Source organism: Alexandromys fortis, unplaced genomic scaffold (assembly GCF_014885135.2).
Source record: "Alexandromys fortis isolate MF-2015 unplaced genomic scaffold, M_Fortis_MF-2015_v1.1 scaffold_21, whole genome shotgun sequence".
NCBI lineage: Eukaryota > Metazoa > Chordata > Mammalia > Rodentia > Cricetidae > Alexandromys > Alexandromys fortis.
In genome coordinates this window covers 12,506,342-12,519,732 of record NW_026067905.1, presented here as the reverse complement: position 1 = coordinate 12,519,732, position 13,391 = coordinate 12,506,342, and the positions used below count along the sequence as shown (strand labels likewise).

At 39.6% G+C, this 13,391-nt stretch overlaps 1 protein-coding gene across 10 annotated transcripts in view; it reads left to right on the top strand.

Moving 5' to 3' along the window:
• Abl2 (ABL proto-oncogene 2, non-receptor tyrosine kinase) overlaps positions 1 to 13,391 on the top strand; it is a 93,065-nt gene that overhangs the window by 55,984 nt on the left and 23,690 nt on the right. For 7 of the 10 annotated variants that reach the window (XM_050135318.1, XM_050135317.1, XM_050135325.1 and 4 more), the window contains exons 2-4: positions 4,043 to 4,105; positions 5,502 to 5,672; positions 9,903 to 10,198. In XM_050135318.1, coding sequence (XP_049991275.1) covers positions 4,043 to 4,105; positions 5,502 to 5,672; positions 9,903 to 10,198 — 530 coding nt within the window. The remainder of the gene's footprint in view (positions 1 to 4,042; positions 4,106 to 5,501; positions 5,673 to 9,902; positions 10,199 to 13,391) is intronic. The other 3 variants (XM_050135323.1, XM_050135321.1, XM_050135327.1) reach the window with 1 other exon arrangement.

Sequence of the window (13,391 nt, the reverse complement as noted above, 5' to 3'; positions counted from 1 at the left end):
TAACAAATACTTAATGGAAGAACATGAATAATATGTAAAATGATGTTAGAGGTATATATCTTGATTGAAAAACTTAAGCTAAATTGAAAACTGCCAAATATATCCAACTAAAATAGTTTTTAAAAGAGGTATTAAAAATTACTAGCCATGTACAATCAAAGTAGAACAATATTAAACAGTATAAAGTAATGAAAACACTGAGAAAATAATTACTATCTGACAAATTTATAATGAAAATGATAAAAAAAATCCTGACTGAATTAATATTGAAAATGTGTTTTATAAGCTAAATATTAAATATCCACATTTCCTCTGAACTTAAATTTGTATTTCAGTTTTATTATTTTGGATTTTAAGTATGTTGCTGGTGTGTGTCTGTGTTGTTCTACAGTAGAAAAGATAAAGATTATTTCTTTATGATTGTCAATATTTCTGCTCCCTGAGTATTTCACACAAGTAAAGTTTAGGGCCCTTAACTGTTCTTTCCTCAATCTACCTCTATAGCAGTGGGTTAATTGAAAGAATTAGTTAATGTGATAAGTTTACCAGCTTGCATTGTTCAGAAGTTAGGCATTCTAGCCCACACACTGACATTGAAGTGGGTGCAGTACCTCTGACTCATGGGGCTTGCCTGTCTTTACTAGTGGCAAATATGGCATAGACTGGACCTTGATGTCGGAGGCTCCAGTGTCCTCCACCCACAGGCTTTGGTTCCCTTTTGCTTTGTTCTTTAGTTTGCTCTCTTATTTCATTAAACATCATTCCCCAGCCTTCCAGCTATGATCGTTTCTAACTCTGTGCTTAGTCCTGGCCTCAGAAAGAATTAGGACGTTTTTGTTTGAAGATATTTTCCTTTTGTTTGGTGTTAGTGGATAGGTTGTATTTTCTGTGGATATCCTGTGCGGGCAGATTGGACAGGAACTCAGTCTAAAAGAACAAAAGAGTGAGTGGGAAGAAAGAAGGAAGGAAGGAAGATTTGTAAAAGCCGGAGATGGGAGGGCCTGCTCGGAACGGAAAGACTGTCTCCTTGGCTTGGGTTTCTTCTAGGCCGTTTCCCTTGGGCACTGCATTTACCTTGTGCTTGCTTGTTACTTCATTTAAGGCTGTATACCATTGGTTGACTGTTACTAAATTTATGAAAGGTTTTTTTTTTTTTTGGTGTGTGTTAAGTTTAACCCCCTCCTCTAACTCTTCCCATAGTTTTAAAATGTACACAGATTTTTTCTGTGAACTTCATTCTTTTTTCTTTTGTCAAATAAAATGGTTTTGAAGATAATAACTTGCCTTTAATAGCCCTCTTTTGGGCCCAGAGTTCTTCCCAGAGTAGATGAAACCTGTCTGAATATTTCCTTATGTGTTGACAGTCAGCAGTACAGAAATATTGTTCATCACATTTAAAAGGCGTCCGGTGTAAAGTGAGCTATGCCCAGTTTAAAGGGTTTGCTGCTCCCTCCCTCCAATAGCACCTGCTGTGACTTTGCAGGCTACATGATGTATCCTTAAAAAAGCCTTTTGTTGTGTATTGGTTTGGAGACAGAGTCTTGCTATATTGTGCAAACTCATCTAGTGTGGGACCTAAGATTCTTCCGCCTCGGCCTCTGTAATACTGGGGTTGCAGCCATGTGCCACATGCCTGATTTTAAAGAAAAGTTTCTTTAAAAGGGCCTCTTATTTAGGAGCACTTTTGGGTCTGGGGAGAAGGGCTTTTGTTGTTCATTATTCAATGAACAAATAAGAAAAATTTTGTCTTCAGTGCACCTGGAAGAGTTAGGTAATATACGTGCATATCATAAGCAAGTAAATTGTGTGATGTGTTTTGTAGAACAAACTGGGCGACTAAATCAGGAAAGGAAGCTTGGAGTACGTTAGTGTTGTTAGGAGTGATGCACTTTAACATCGGGCCATCAGGACCTGGTAGCCTCAGAGGATTACATTTGAGGGAAATATGAAGAAAGCATTTTAGGCAGAAGAAAAGGTCAGTGGGGGAAAAGGCAGGGGTGTGTACCTGCCATGTTTAAGCAGTAGTAGGGAGGGTAGTGGTCAGCATTGAAATAAGACTAGGGAGAAAATATGCTAGGGCTAGAAAGGGACACTCCCTACTGTAGCCAAAGACTGGGGTCAAGTGCCAGCACCAGGTGGCTACACACAATGTAATTCCAGCTCCAATGGGTCTGATATACTCTTCTCACCTCCATAGGCACCTACACATGAGTGCAGACAGACAGACAGACACACACACACAATTTTAAAAAATCTTTAAAAAAGAGCTGTGTGTGATGGTGCACACTTTCAATCACAGCAGTGGGGAAGAAGAGGGAGGTGTACCTCTGTGCTACATAGTGATACCTTGTCTAAAAAGAAAATAAAAAATGAAAATGAATTAGGCAAATTAAACTGCGAGGGACCTGAAAGGCCCTTTAGGGATTTGGTTCTTACTCTAAAATTGAAACCAATAAAGAATTTTAAACATAGAGTAACAAAGTCTGGCTTTTTTTTTTTAAGCTTTCAAAGGAAAAGGTATAGACATAGAAATCGGTAGCCTAGTGAAAGAATATTGGTAGAAATGAAAAGGTGGGTAAGAAATGGATAGATTTTGGGTGCTTTAAAATTTTTACGTTAATTTGTATGTGTGTGCATACGTACACATTCACATGTGAGAGTCAGCGGACAGTTTAAAGAGTCGGTTCTCCTCTCATGAGCATGGATCCAGGTTGTCAAGCTTAGCAGCAGGCAGTGTTACCGTTGAGCCAGCTCTGGACTCGGGTGTTCTGTGAGACTAAGAGCAGAGGGATGAACCATTAGAGTTTGTAGCCAGAGCACCTGAAAAGATAGAATTGCCTTTGAGTAAGGCAGGGAATTTTGGCACAAGAAGTAGGTATAGCTGGAGAAGCAGCTTTGCTTGGTAAATTCTAGCAGTCATTGGTGATTTCTGGCCTTCACGTTTGCGGCACAATACCAGTTGAATGTTTGTTCAGATTAGTTTTACAGATCTTAACTTTGAAGATGCTGAGTTTCACAAAATAAGGTAGGCGTGTGCTATTTGCTACTTTTGACATCATTGTGTTGAAGTTGGTTTTATTGTCTTCTAAAGACTACAGAAAAATCAAGGTCTAAATATTACTTAATGGGTACCTTTATTTGGTTTGTGTTTTTTGTTTGTTTGGTTTTGAGTCAGGGGTCTCACTATGTATGTTATAGCTCTGAACAACCTTGAACCCACAGAGAGCTGCCTGCTTCTGCCTCCCCAATACTGAGATTAAAGGTGTGTTCACTACACTCATGGTTAGTGTATTTTAAGATACATTTCACGGTTTGCTGTCACTTATGTTTTGTGTAAGTTGGGCATCATGCACCTAACAGCTGTTAAGTATAGATTATAGAACCTTTAGGAAGAAAATGTCATCGTTATCCATAAGAAGTACATTGTGAGTTTGATTCCCAGAACCCGTGGTTTTAAAAGCTGAGCATGGTGGCATACTTGTAATCCCAGTGTTGAGGAGCCAGAAGGCTAACATACTTCGTGACCCTTAGGCCAGTGAGACACCTAGTTTAAAAAGAAGATGGATGGCCCGGCAGCGGTGGCACATGCCTTTTTAACCCAGCACTTGGGAGGCAGAGATAGGTGGATCTCTGTGAGTTCGAGGGCAGCCTGGTCTACAAGAGCTCATTCCAGGACGGGCTCCAAAGCTACAGAGAAACCCTGTCTCAAAAAACCAAAAAAGAAAGAAAGAGAAAAACAGAAGGTGGATGGTTCATGGCTCCTGAGGAATGACTGATACGGTATCCTCGTCTCCACGTGCACACAAAAGAATAGTGGGAAAAGCCACTGCAGGTGTAATGAATTATATGAAAAAAGGCCCAAATGTGGACGGCAACACCAGTAAAGCTTCAAGTATAAGGTGTGGTGTGGGGAGAGGGGCAGAGAAGTAGGTTCACCTCACTCATGAAAGGGCTTGAAAGCCAGGAATGAAGAGACTCTAGTTTGATGATGAATTCTTAAAGGGGCTTAAGAGTGATGTGGTCCAATTTTTGTCTTAAATAGATCACTTTGCCAGCTGTGTGGAGGATGGATTTGAGGGAGACAAGACTGGAGGCAGTAGTCCAGGTGAGATCTGTTGGGGTTCGAATGAAGGTATTGAAGGAGAGGTGAAGAGGGATGTCTTGAAACAACATGATACCGCAAATTCAAAGCTTTCCCCCTCTTCAAAATGACTAAACCAATTTTGAATAAAAAAATTAGGAAAGAGATGTAAGAGAAAAATGTTACAGGACATGACAGACAGCCACTTCACATAGGCCCTTAGATCAAAATTGCTATAGGGAAGTTTTTTTTTTTTTCTTGTTTGTTTCATATAGCCAAACTAGGGTATGAGAATGAGATAATTTTTCAACAAACATGGTATAGATACAAGTAGATTCAGAAACTATAAAGCCTTGAGAAGAAACAGATCTTACAAGGCTAAGGCTGGTGTGGATAAGTGAAACTCACAAGTGCATTGGTGGGATTTTCTAGAACCTTGATTAAGTTTACAAAAATTTGATGCCCGGGAAAAGAGATTATAGTTTAAGAAATTAAGGCAGTGAACAACTGTAAGCTATTATAACATAAAAAGATGTTTCTTTCTTTACTGTTTTTGAGATAAGTCTGACTCTGTAGTCTAGGCTGGTGTCAGATACCTCCTGAGTGGTGGATTACAGGTGTGAGCTGCCATGCTTGACTCAAATGTGGTTTTGTTTATCAGAGAACTTGAGCATTTATCTTGCTAGAAGCGTGGTGTCTGTATTTGTTATTTGTAAATAGAAACAAAATTTCCCTACAGTTTCTTTTCTATGAAGGCATATAGGAAGCACCTAGTTTAGAAGAGTTGCTAATTTTACCATTCATATTTCTGATCCTTTCTCTAATAACTGTGTTTGAAGGACACTCCTGTAATTTTGGCACTTTTGTGTAGGGGTAGGGGACGGGGTAGATGGCAGAAGGATCGGGAGTTCAAGGTCACCCTCTATTTCATAGCAAGTTTGAGACTGAGGCCATTTAAGACCCTGACTCAACTCCACCTCCAGAAAGCTGCAAGTCGTTACTACAGCAAAATGTCACATGTGTCTTGTAAAGCTAGCAAGTACTTGTTTGGTCATTTTTAGACAAGTGCACCTTTGCTATTCCTTTAGGCCTGAGTTAGGTGACTGCATGTAAATCAGAACTAAAGTCTCATTCTGTGTGGTCTTTCCTCTAACTACAGTATTACGGTTGCAACAAGTCCGTTGCTGCCGTAAGCCCCGGAAATTCAGCACCTTTGCTCACTCTGTTGTGTATGTTGTTTTTTTTTGAGATAGTCTCATGTAGCTCAGGCTGGCTTTAAATTCCCTGCTCAGTGGAGGAGACCTGGAACTAACTCTGAACAGTTCTCAGTATGAGTCTGCAGCTCAAATGCTGCCCCTGCGCTGAGCTGAGCTCTTGCTGTTTCACTCACTGGACTTCTTTCCCTTTTTATGTCTTTCAGAGGTTTTACACCGCCCCTATGGCTGTGACGCTGAATCTCAGGCACTGAATGAAGCCATTAGGTGGAGCTCCAAGGAGAATTTGCTGGGAGCCACTGAGAGTGACCCTAATCTCTTTGTCGCACTTTATGACTTCGTGGCAAGTGGTGATAACACACTCAGTATCACTAAAGGTGAGACGGCTCTGAATTGTGCTTCACAGCTTTCTCTGGTGGCTGAGAAATGAACCCTGTGCTGCCTTCTGCCACTGCCACCGTTCACATGATTTGTGACCAGGCACTTCTGCTGCCTTTTCTCTTTTACCTCTTTCTGGACTGCTGCCTCAGAAACAATCAGCTCTATTTTCAGGATTTATTAAAACAACTCAAGAAAAGGTTCATGTTGTTAGGACTTTGTACTCTGAAACACCCTAGCTTCTACCTGCCTTCCCTGACTGTGAGGAAATATTTCTATATAGAATTTTTATAACTAGTCATTAACTTTGTAACCCCATACAAGCTAGTCATGTGCTCTAGTGAAGAACTATAACCCCAGAATCAACATAGCAATTTTTAAGTGCCATCAAATTCACTTAAGCAGAATTCCTTAAAACCAAGTTTGTCAACAAAAACATTTTTTAACGTGTATTTAATCTATGTATATGAGAGCCTCTTGCCTGACTTTCTGCATGTGTGCCTGGTGGTACCCCATGAAGGTCTCAAGAATGGTTGCATCTCATGGAACTGGAGTTGCAGATGGTTGTGAGACACCATGTGGTGCTGGGAATCTAGCCCAGGTCCTCTGAAAGAACAGCTTAAGTGATGAGCCATCTCTCCAGCTCCCAAACTGAGTTTCTCAGACTGGGGTATAGGTGTGTTCAGACACTGTACACACACACACACACACACACACACACACACACACATCCACCCACCCACTCACCCACCCAGAGGCCCAGGGAATGCAGGCCCTCCTCTGCTCAGCATGAGATTTTGGTTTATTGGGGGCAGATGTTGGAACAGGTATGCACGTGGAGATTATTTTATTTATATAAGTTCAAGGCTAAAACAAAGAACTTCCAAGCCATGTCTGTTGTGTGGTTTTCCTTTACATGGCAGTGTTCTCTTTGTACCTGTTTGCAAAGTAGTGATTAGGAACTTCATTAGCTATGTAAAAATTTTTATTTTCCAAGATAGTTCTTTTGCCAAGGAAACATTGATAAAATCATCTTAATTTCTCAGTCACTAGTTATAGAATCATTAATGTATTCTGCTCAAGGGCTGGGATTCCCTTTATCTCATGATTGACAATGGTTTTTCTTTAAAAACCTAATACTAATTTTTATATCAATTTCTTACTACTAAAAAGATGTCTAAGATGTACACATATGAATTCCTACACAGACTTCAGAGTTTTTTTGTGTTGTTATTATTAATGAGTCAGGGTCTCATGTAACCCAAGCTTGATCTTGATGCAAAGCTGGCTAGCCTTGAACACCTAATCCTCCTGTCTTTACATTCCAAGTGTTGGAATTAAAGATGTTTGACACCATGTCTGTCTTTTTATATTTTAAAGAAGAAACTATCCTTTAATTATAGTTACTCTTTTGAAAGTAATGGTTGGCTTGAATTAAATAAAATTTGGGGGCTGGAAACATGGGTCAGTGGTTTATGAACACTTCTGCAGAGGACCCAGTGGTAAATCATAAAATCTGATAAACTCTTCTAGCCTTTTCAGGTATCATACACATAGATGGTACACATACATACACACAGGCAAACATTTATACACATCAAATAAAAATAAATGTGCTTCACAAAAAATACTTTGTGTTGAATATGTGGCTTTTGTTTGAAATTCTAGGATTTTGAGATACTGAAGCAAAACATTGTTGGCCAGAGTGGGCTACAGAATGAGACTCTGTCTTTAAATAAAAATTTTGTAGAAAACAATATTGTGTGCATATAAGCAAGAGGTTGGCTTGAACCCAGGGGACAGATGCTATCTATCCTGAATGACAGAGTGATGTCTTCCCATATCAAAAATAAAAAGAAAGTTCTAAGATTCCTGTACTGGCAGGTTCAATGTCTGTTTCCCTGCCCATTTCCATGGTAGTCAAGATTGCCAGGGTAGGAATTCTAATAAAAAGAGGAGGGAAAAAAAAAAGGCAAAGTCCTGGGGGTTTTGGCTTTATCCTGATTATGATGGCCTATATTAAGTGGTTCTGTGAATTTCCCTGGCAAGTTTCTTTTCTTTTTTCTTTTTTTAAAAAGATTTATTTATTTATTTATCTATCTATCTATTTATTTATTTATTTATTTATTTATTATGTATACAGTATTCTCAGTATTCTGGCTACATGTATGCTTTTTCTTTTTTTTAAAAAAAAAGATTTATTTATTACGTAGACAGTATTCTCAGTATTCTGTCTGCATGTCTGCCTGCAGGCCAGAAGAGGGCACCAGATCTCATTACAGATAAAGTTGTGAGGCACCATGCGGTTGCTGGGAATTGAACTCAGGACCTTTGGAAGAGCAGGCAGTGCTCTTAATCACTGAGCCATCTCTTTAGCCCGCAAGTTCCTTTCTTTTGTACATATAGCTACTGTGCATCTACACATTTGTGAATGTCCACTGCCATACCAGACACTCATATCTTATTATCTTTATACAGTGTATAATATGTACACATATGAGTTCCTACACAGACCTCTGAGTGGTTTCTCTCATACCAGGGTGTCTCAGGTGAAATGGTAGGGGCTAATAGGACTCCAGTTATGGTAAACATAATGTTATGGTATGGTAAGCATAATGTAAGCCAAAGGAGAAAGGTATATTGGCTATAACAATAAGTCTGAATTTTCCCTCACCAGTTTTGTCCTGGTATCTTCTGGGCCCTGTACTGTAGATTGATTGGCTTCTTTCTGCTCTCTGGAGCTAACAGATGTGAACTCTATAGAAAACTTTGTATCTCGTAGAAATAAGAACCTCACTTACTACAGTCCTTAGATGAACATCTGTGTTACCATTGCTATCTGTTACTCTATCAGTTTTGACAAAGACGCTTCTAGTCTATGCTGCAAGCGTATATTGCATGGGACAAAGTGTGTATTGAAGTTTTTACAAACTATGGGAGTAGGTTTTTTTTATATTTATTTATTTATTATGTATACAATATTCTGTCTGTGTATATGCCTGAAGGCCAGAAGAGGGTGCCAGACCTCTTTACAGATGGTTGTGAGCCACCATGTGGTTGCTGGGAACCCAATGCAGGACCTTTGGAAGAGCAGGCAATGCTCTTAACCACTGAGCCATCTCTCCAGCCCTGAAGTTTTTAATAATAAAATCAAGAGAATGAAGCTGATACAAAGATTCACCAAGTGGTTTAGATTTGGGGTTCCAACTTTACAGTTATTTTCTGTTACCACAGACTAATTTTAGAGGAATGGGAAAGAATGATTCATTTTTTATGGGAAACAGGAAGAAACTGAGAAAATTGAACTTTGAAACCTTGAGTTCTGGAAACACTTGAGCCTTAAGAGTCTTCACTACCCCTCCCATCCTCTAAACAGTTCTTGTGCTGAAACCTCTTTGTTGGATCTGGAGTCTCAGGAGGTTGGGGCAGGAAGTATTTGCTTACATTGAAAGCTTTGTTGCTTTGACATCATCTGAAAATACAAGTAACTTTGTATTTCAGACATCTTGTTCCTAAGCTTTTGTTATTATTAACACTGAATCATATGTGTGTTTGTGTATACATACATACATATATGCATATATACATGTATATCTCTTTAAATGAAAGTAAATTTTACTTTTCTTTTGAAGAGTGAGTACTATCCAGGTGTTAGTATGTGCCTATAATCCAGAATTCAGAAGACTGAAGAAGGGTCATGAGCCCAAGTCCAGCAGTCTAGGCTACATGAAACTGTCTTAAAAGAAGAAGGGGTAGGTGGGTGGGCTTGGTAGATGGTTCAGTGGTTAAGAGCACATACTGCTCCTTCAGAGGATCAAAGTTCAGTTCTCAGTATCTGTATTAGATAACTCAGAGTTTTTGGTTACTCCAGTCCCAGGGGATCCAGCACCCCTTTCTGGGGACACACACACACACACACACACACACACACGAACACTATCATTTTCTAGCTATTTGAATAAACTTTCTATACTAACTTAGCACAGTACATAGTTTCTGCAAGACAATTTAAGTGACATATAATCCTTTAAAAACTTGTACTGTCTGAAACCATTTCTTGTTATGCTCATGTGATTTAAGCCACAGAGTGGAAACTAATCAGGATATTGGTAAGCAAGCACCAAGGTTCTTGGTTCATTTTTCAGTGAGGTTGAAGTTTTAAACCCTTCCGCTCAGTCTTAAAGAGCCTTAATGTTTTCCCTTTCATTCTGTGATAACATCTTGGCTAGGTGAAAAACTACGAGTCCTTGGTTACAACCAGAATGGCGAGTGGAGTGAAGTTCGCTCCAAGAATGGACAGGGTTGGGTGCCAAGCAACTATATTACTCCAGTGAACAGCCTGGAGAAGCATTCCTGGTACCATGGACCCGTGTCCCGCAGCGCGGCAGAGTATCTCCTCAGCAGCCTTATCAACGGCAGTTTCCTGGTTCGAGAGAGTGAGAGCAGCCCTGGGCAGCTGTCCATCTCACTCAGGTATGAGGGACGTGTGTATCACTACAGGATCAATACCACCACAGACAGCAAGGTAAGACATGTCAGCCACCTGTGCATGTGGACTAGCTGTTGGAGAAATGCACTGAACAGGGTTAAAGTAGAAAATCATTTCTGTCTGATGTAAAATAAAGTGTTGCCTAATTGTGTGAGTTTGGGTTGTTTAGCATGTTAGAGAGTCTGTCTTTCAAACCAACTTGGTAATAAGGATAAAATTGTAGATAATTAATAGTTTAAGGGTAAGCCATATTTGAAGGCGAGGAATGAAGAGGTGTATACATGTTATCTGTTTTAATCGTCAACACAAATACACACTAAGTGCTTAGAAGCAAAAGTTAGAAATCAACTCTAATGTCCATCAGGAAGTTCACAGAGTAAGAGTGGCTTCTCATTAGTATATGTTAATATAAATAGATCACCCAGCCACTTAGAAACTTGGATGTTGGGAAACTCAGTCTCAGTAGAGTGGATGTGTTAGGCTGGAACTGTTTAGGGCTGGAGAGATGGCTCTGGTATCAAGCGCACTGGCCACTCTGCAGAGGACCTAGGTTCAGTTTACAACACTCACCCAATAATTCACCATCTGTAACCCCAGTTCTGAGAGATCCAGTGCCCTCTTCTGGCCTCTACTGGCACTAATAATACATGCGGTACACAGACGTGAGCAAAACATTCATCCACACAAAATAATAAAGTAATAGTAATTAAAATTTAAAACATCAATGGAATATAAATTATAAAGCCGAAACTTACATCAGGTTTTGTTCTATTGAATGGTTGATTTAGGTTGAGCCTCCTTTCCTCCATGGGGCAAGCAGAACAGTTTTATCTAAGTGCACTATTTATTAACTTGGAGACTTTACCTGAGTCTCAGTTTGCCTGGTGTTGGTGGTGATGGTTGGTGATTTAGGCAGGGTCTCTTTGTGTTATACCATATGGACTGGAACTTGCAATGTAGACCATGCTGAATTTGAGCTGTAACAGCCATTCTGTTTCTGTCTTCAGAGTCCTGGGATTACAGGTGTGCACCACACCTGACTTTCCTTTGTCTATTACTATTATTTTTTTCAACTTTGTTTACTTTTCAATTTTTTCAATGATGTATAATGTGTTGTGTGTCTGTGGGTGGGTGGGTGTTCATGTGGGTGCAGTAACCACACAGGCCGGAAGAGGACTTCAGATTCTCCTGAAACTGGAGTTGTATGCTTCCTGGCGTGGGTGCTGGAGACTGAATGTCAGTCCTCTTCAAGAGCAGTATACAAGTATACACTGTTAACCACTGAGCTATCACTTCCATCTCCCCCTTGCCTGTTACTAAACCCCATCTTGTAGGATTACTGTAAGTATTAAATGAAGCAATTTTTGTAAAGTTTAATAGCTGATACAACATAGGAAATACATTACTAGTTTTCTTTCTCCTTTTGTACCATTATACAAGCATAGTGTATTGTCGATGGTCCAAATGAATGGAATCAGAGTTTGTAATGTTTTTGGTTTTTTTCAAGACAAGGTTTGTCTGTAGCTTTGGAGCCTGTCCCGGAACTAGCTCTTGTAGACCAGGCTGGCCTCAAACTCACAGAGATCCACCAGCCTCTCCCTCCCGACTGCTGGGATTAAAGGCGTGCGCCACCACCGCCCAGCATTGTAATGTAACAAAAGTGCCAGTAGTTATTAGTTGTTTGCTTTTATTTGTCTCTATGACAAACACCAGAGAGAAATAGTTCACAGACATTTATTTTGACTCATAGTTTCAAAGAGTTCAGTCTGTTTGCAGTACTTTTTCTAATATTTTCAGGCTGTGGTCAGGCAGAACATCATGGTGGGGTCACGTGGTGGAACAGAACTGCTCACCTCATAGCTACCAAAAAGGGAGCAGAGAGAAGCAGCTTACTGATTGGACCTACCAGCTGAAGACCAGCGAGCCCTTCAGCACAAGTCTTTTGGGGGACACTGTGCATCTATTACCTGACATAAACACAACAGTAATGACCACACATATGTGCCAGACGTATGCAAGAAAACTGATTCACAGCCACGGTGTTTGTGATAACACCAAACAGTGTAATTGATTAATAAATGATCATATATTGTTAAAATAGAATCTCCTACAGAAACAGAAATGAACATGATGTTCTGTACACAAGTCCCTAGGAAGCGGTGGCCTAATAGCTCCCTGTATCATCATGTTATTTGTTTCTGTAGTATCTGAAGCTACGTACTGTTTCTAAGCAGACCGAAGTAGTTGCTACAGAGACTCTATATAGCCCCAAGCCTAAGATACCTGTTTTTTTTTTATCCCTTTACAGATAATTTTTCTGACTTTCTTATAGATGAGTTTCATACACATAAAGTAGATTGACAAGAGTAATATTTTCCAGAGAATTGTATGGAGAGGAGTGTGGGAGTGGTCGCTAATAGCTATGGGTTTTCTGTGGGAAATGATAAAAGTACCTTTGATGGAGTTGGATAGTGGTGATTGATTAGTGAGCCTGGTAAATGTACTGAAAGGTATGGAATGGTATACTGTAATACTGATTTTATAGCATGTGAATAATAGTTTAATAAAGAGAACCGACACTAGATAACACATACTGCATGACTTCTGTATGTCATGCAGTTCTGACAGAGCTAGTCCCATATGCTGCAAGTGTATATAGTGGAAACCTTTGCAGGCAAGGATTCTGGTTGCTGGTGGTGTTATAGTTCTTGTGTGAGGAGTTTATTTTGTGAAAGATCACTAGTTCTCCACTTATGAATTATGCACATTTTATATACAATAAAGCACCTTTTTGTTTTAAACAGTGGTTTATTGTTGAAACAGTAGCTTGGGCATGATGGCACACACTCTAATCCCAGCACTCATGAAGCTGAAGCAAGAAAATCACAAGTTTGAGACCAAACTGGGTTATATAGAGGGACTCTGTGTAAATTAATTAGTCAGTTAATTAAAAACAAACAAATCATATTCTCTTAGAAGATAAAGCCAGCCTGGTGGTGGTGATGCACTCCTTTAATCCCAACCCTTGGGAGGCAGAGGCAGCAGTTCTCTGTGAGTTTGAGGCCAGCCTGGTCTACAGAGCAATTTCCAGGATAGCCAGAGCTACACAGAGAAATACTGTCTCAAAAAAAGATACAGCCAAAGACTATCTTATTTCATACTTATTAATTATCACAAATTAACAAGCATCTTGTTAATAACTCTGAAATCCAATTATATCTCTTTTTTA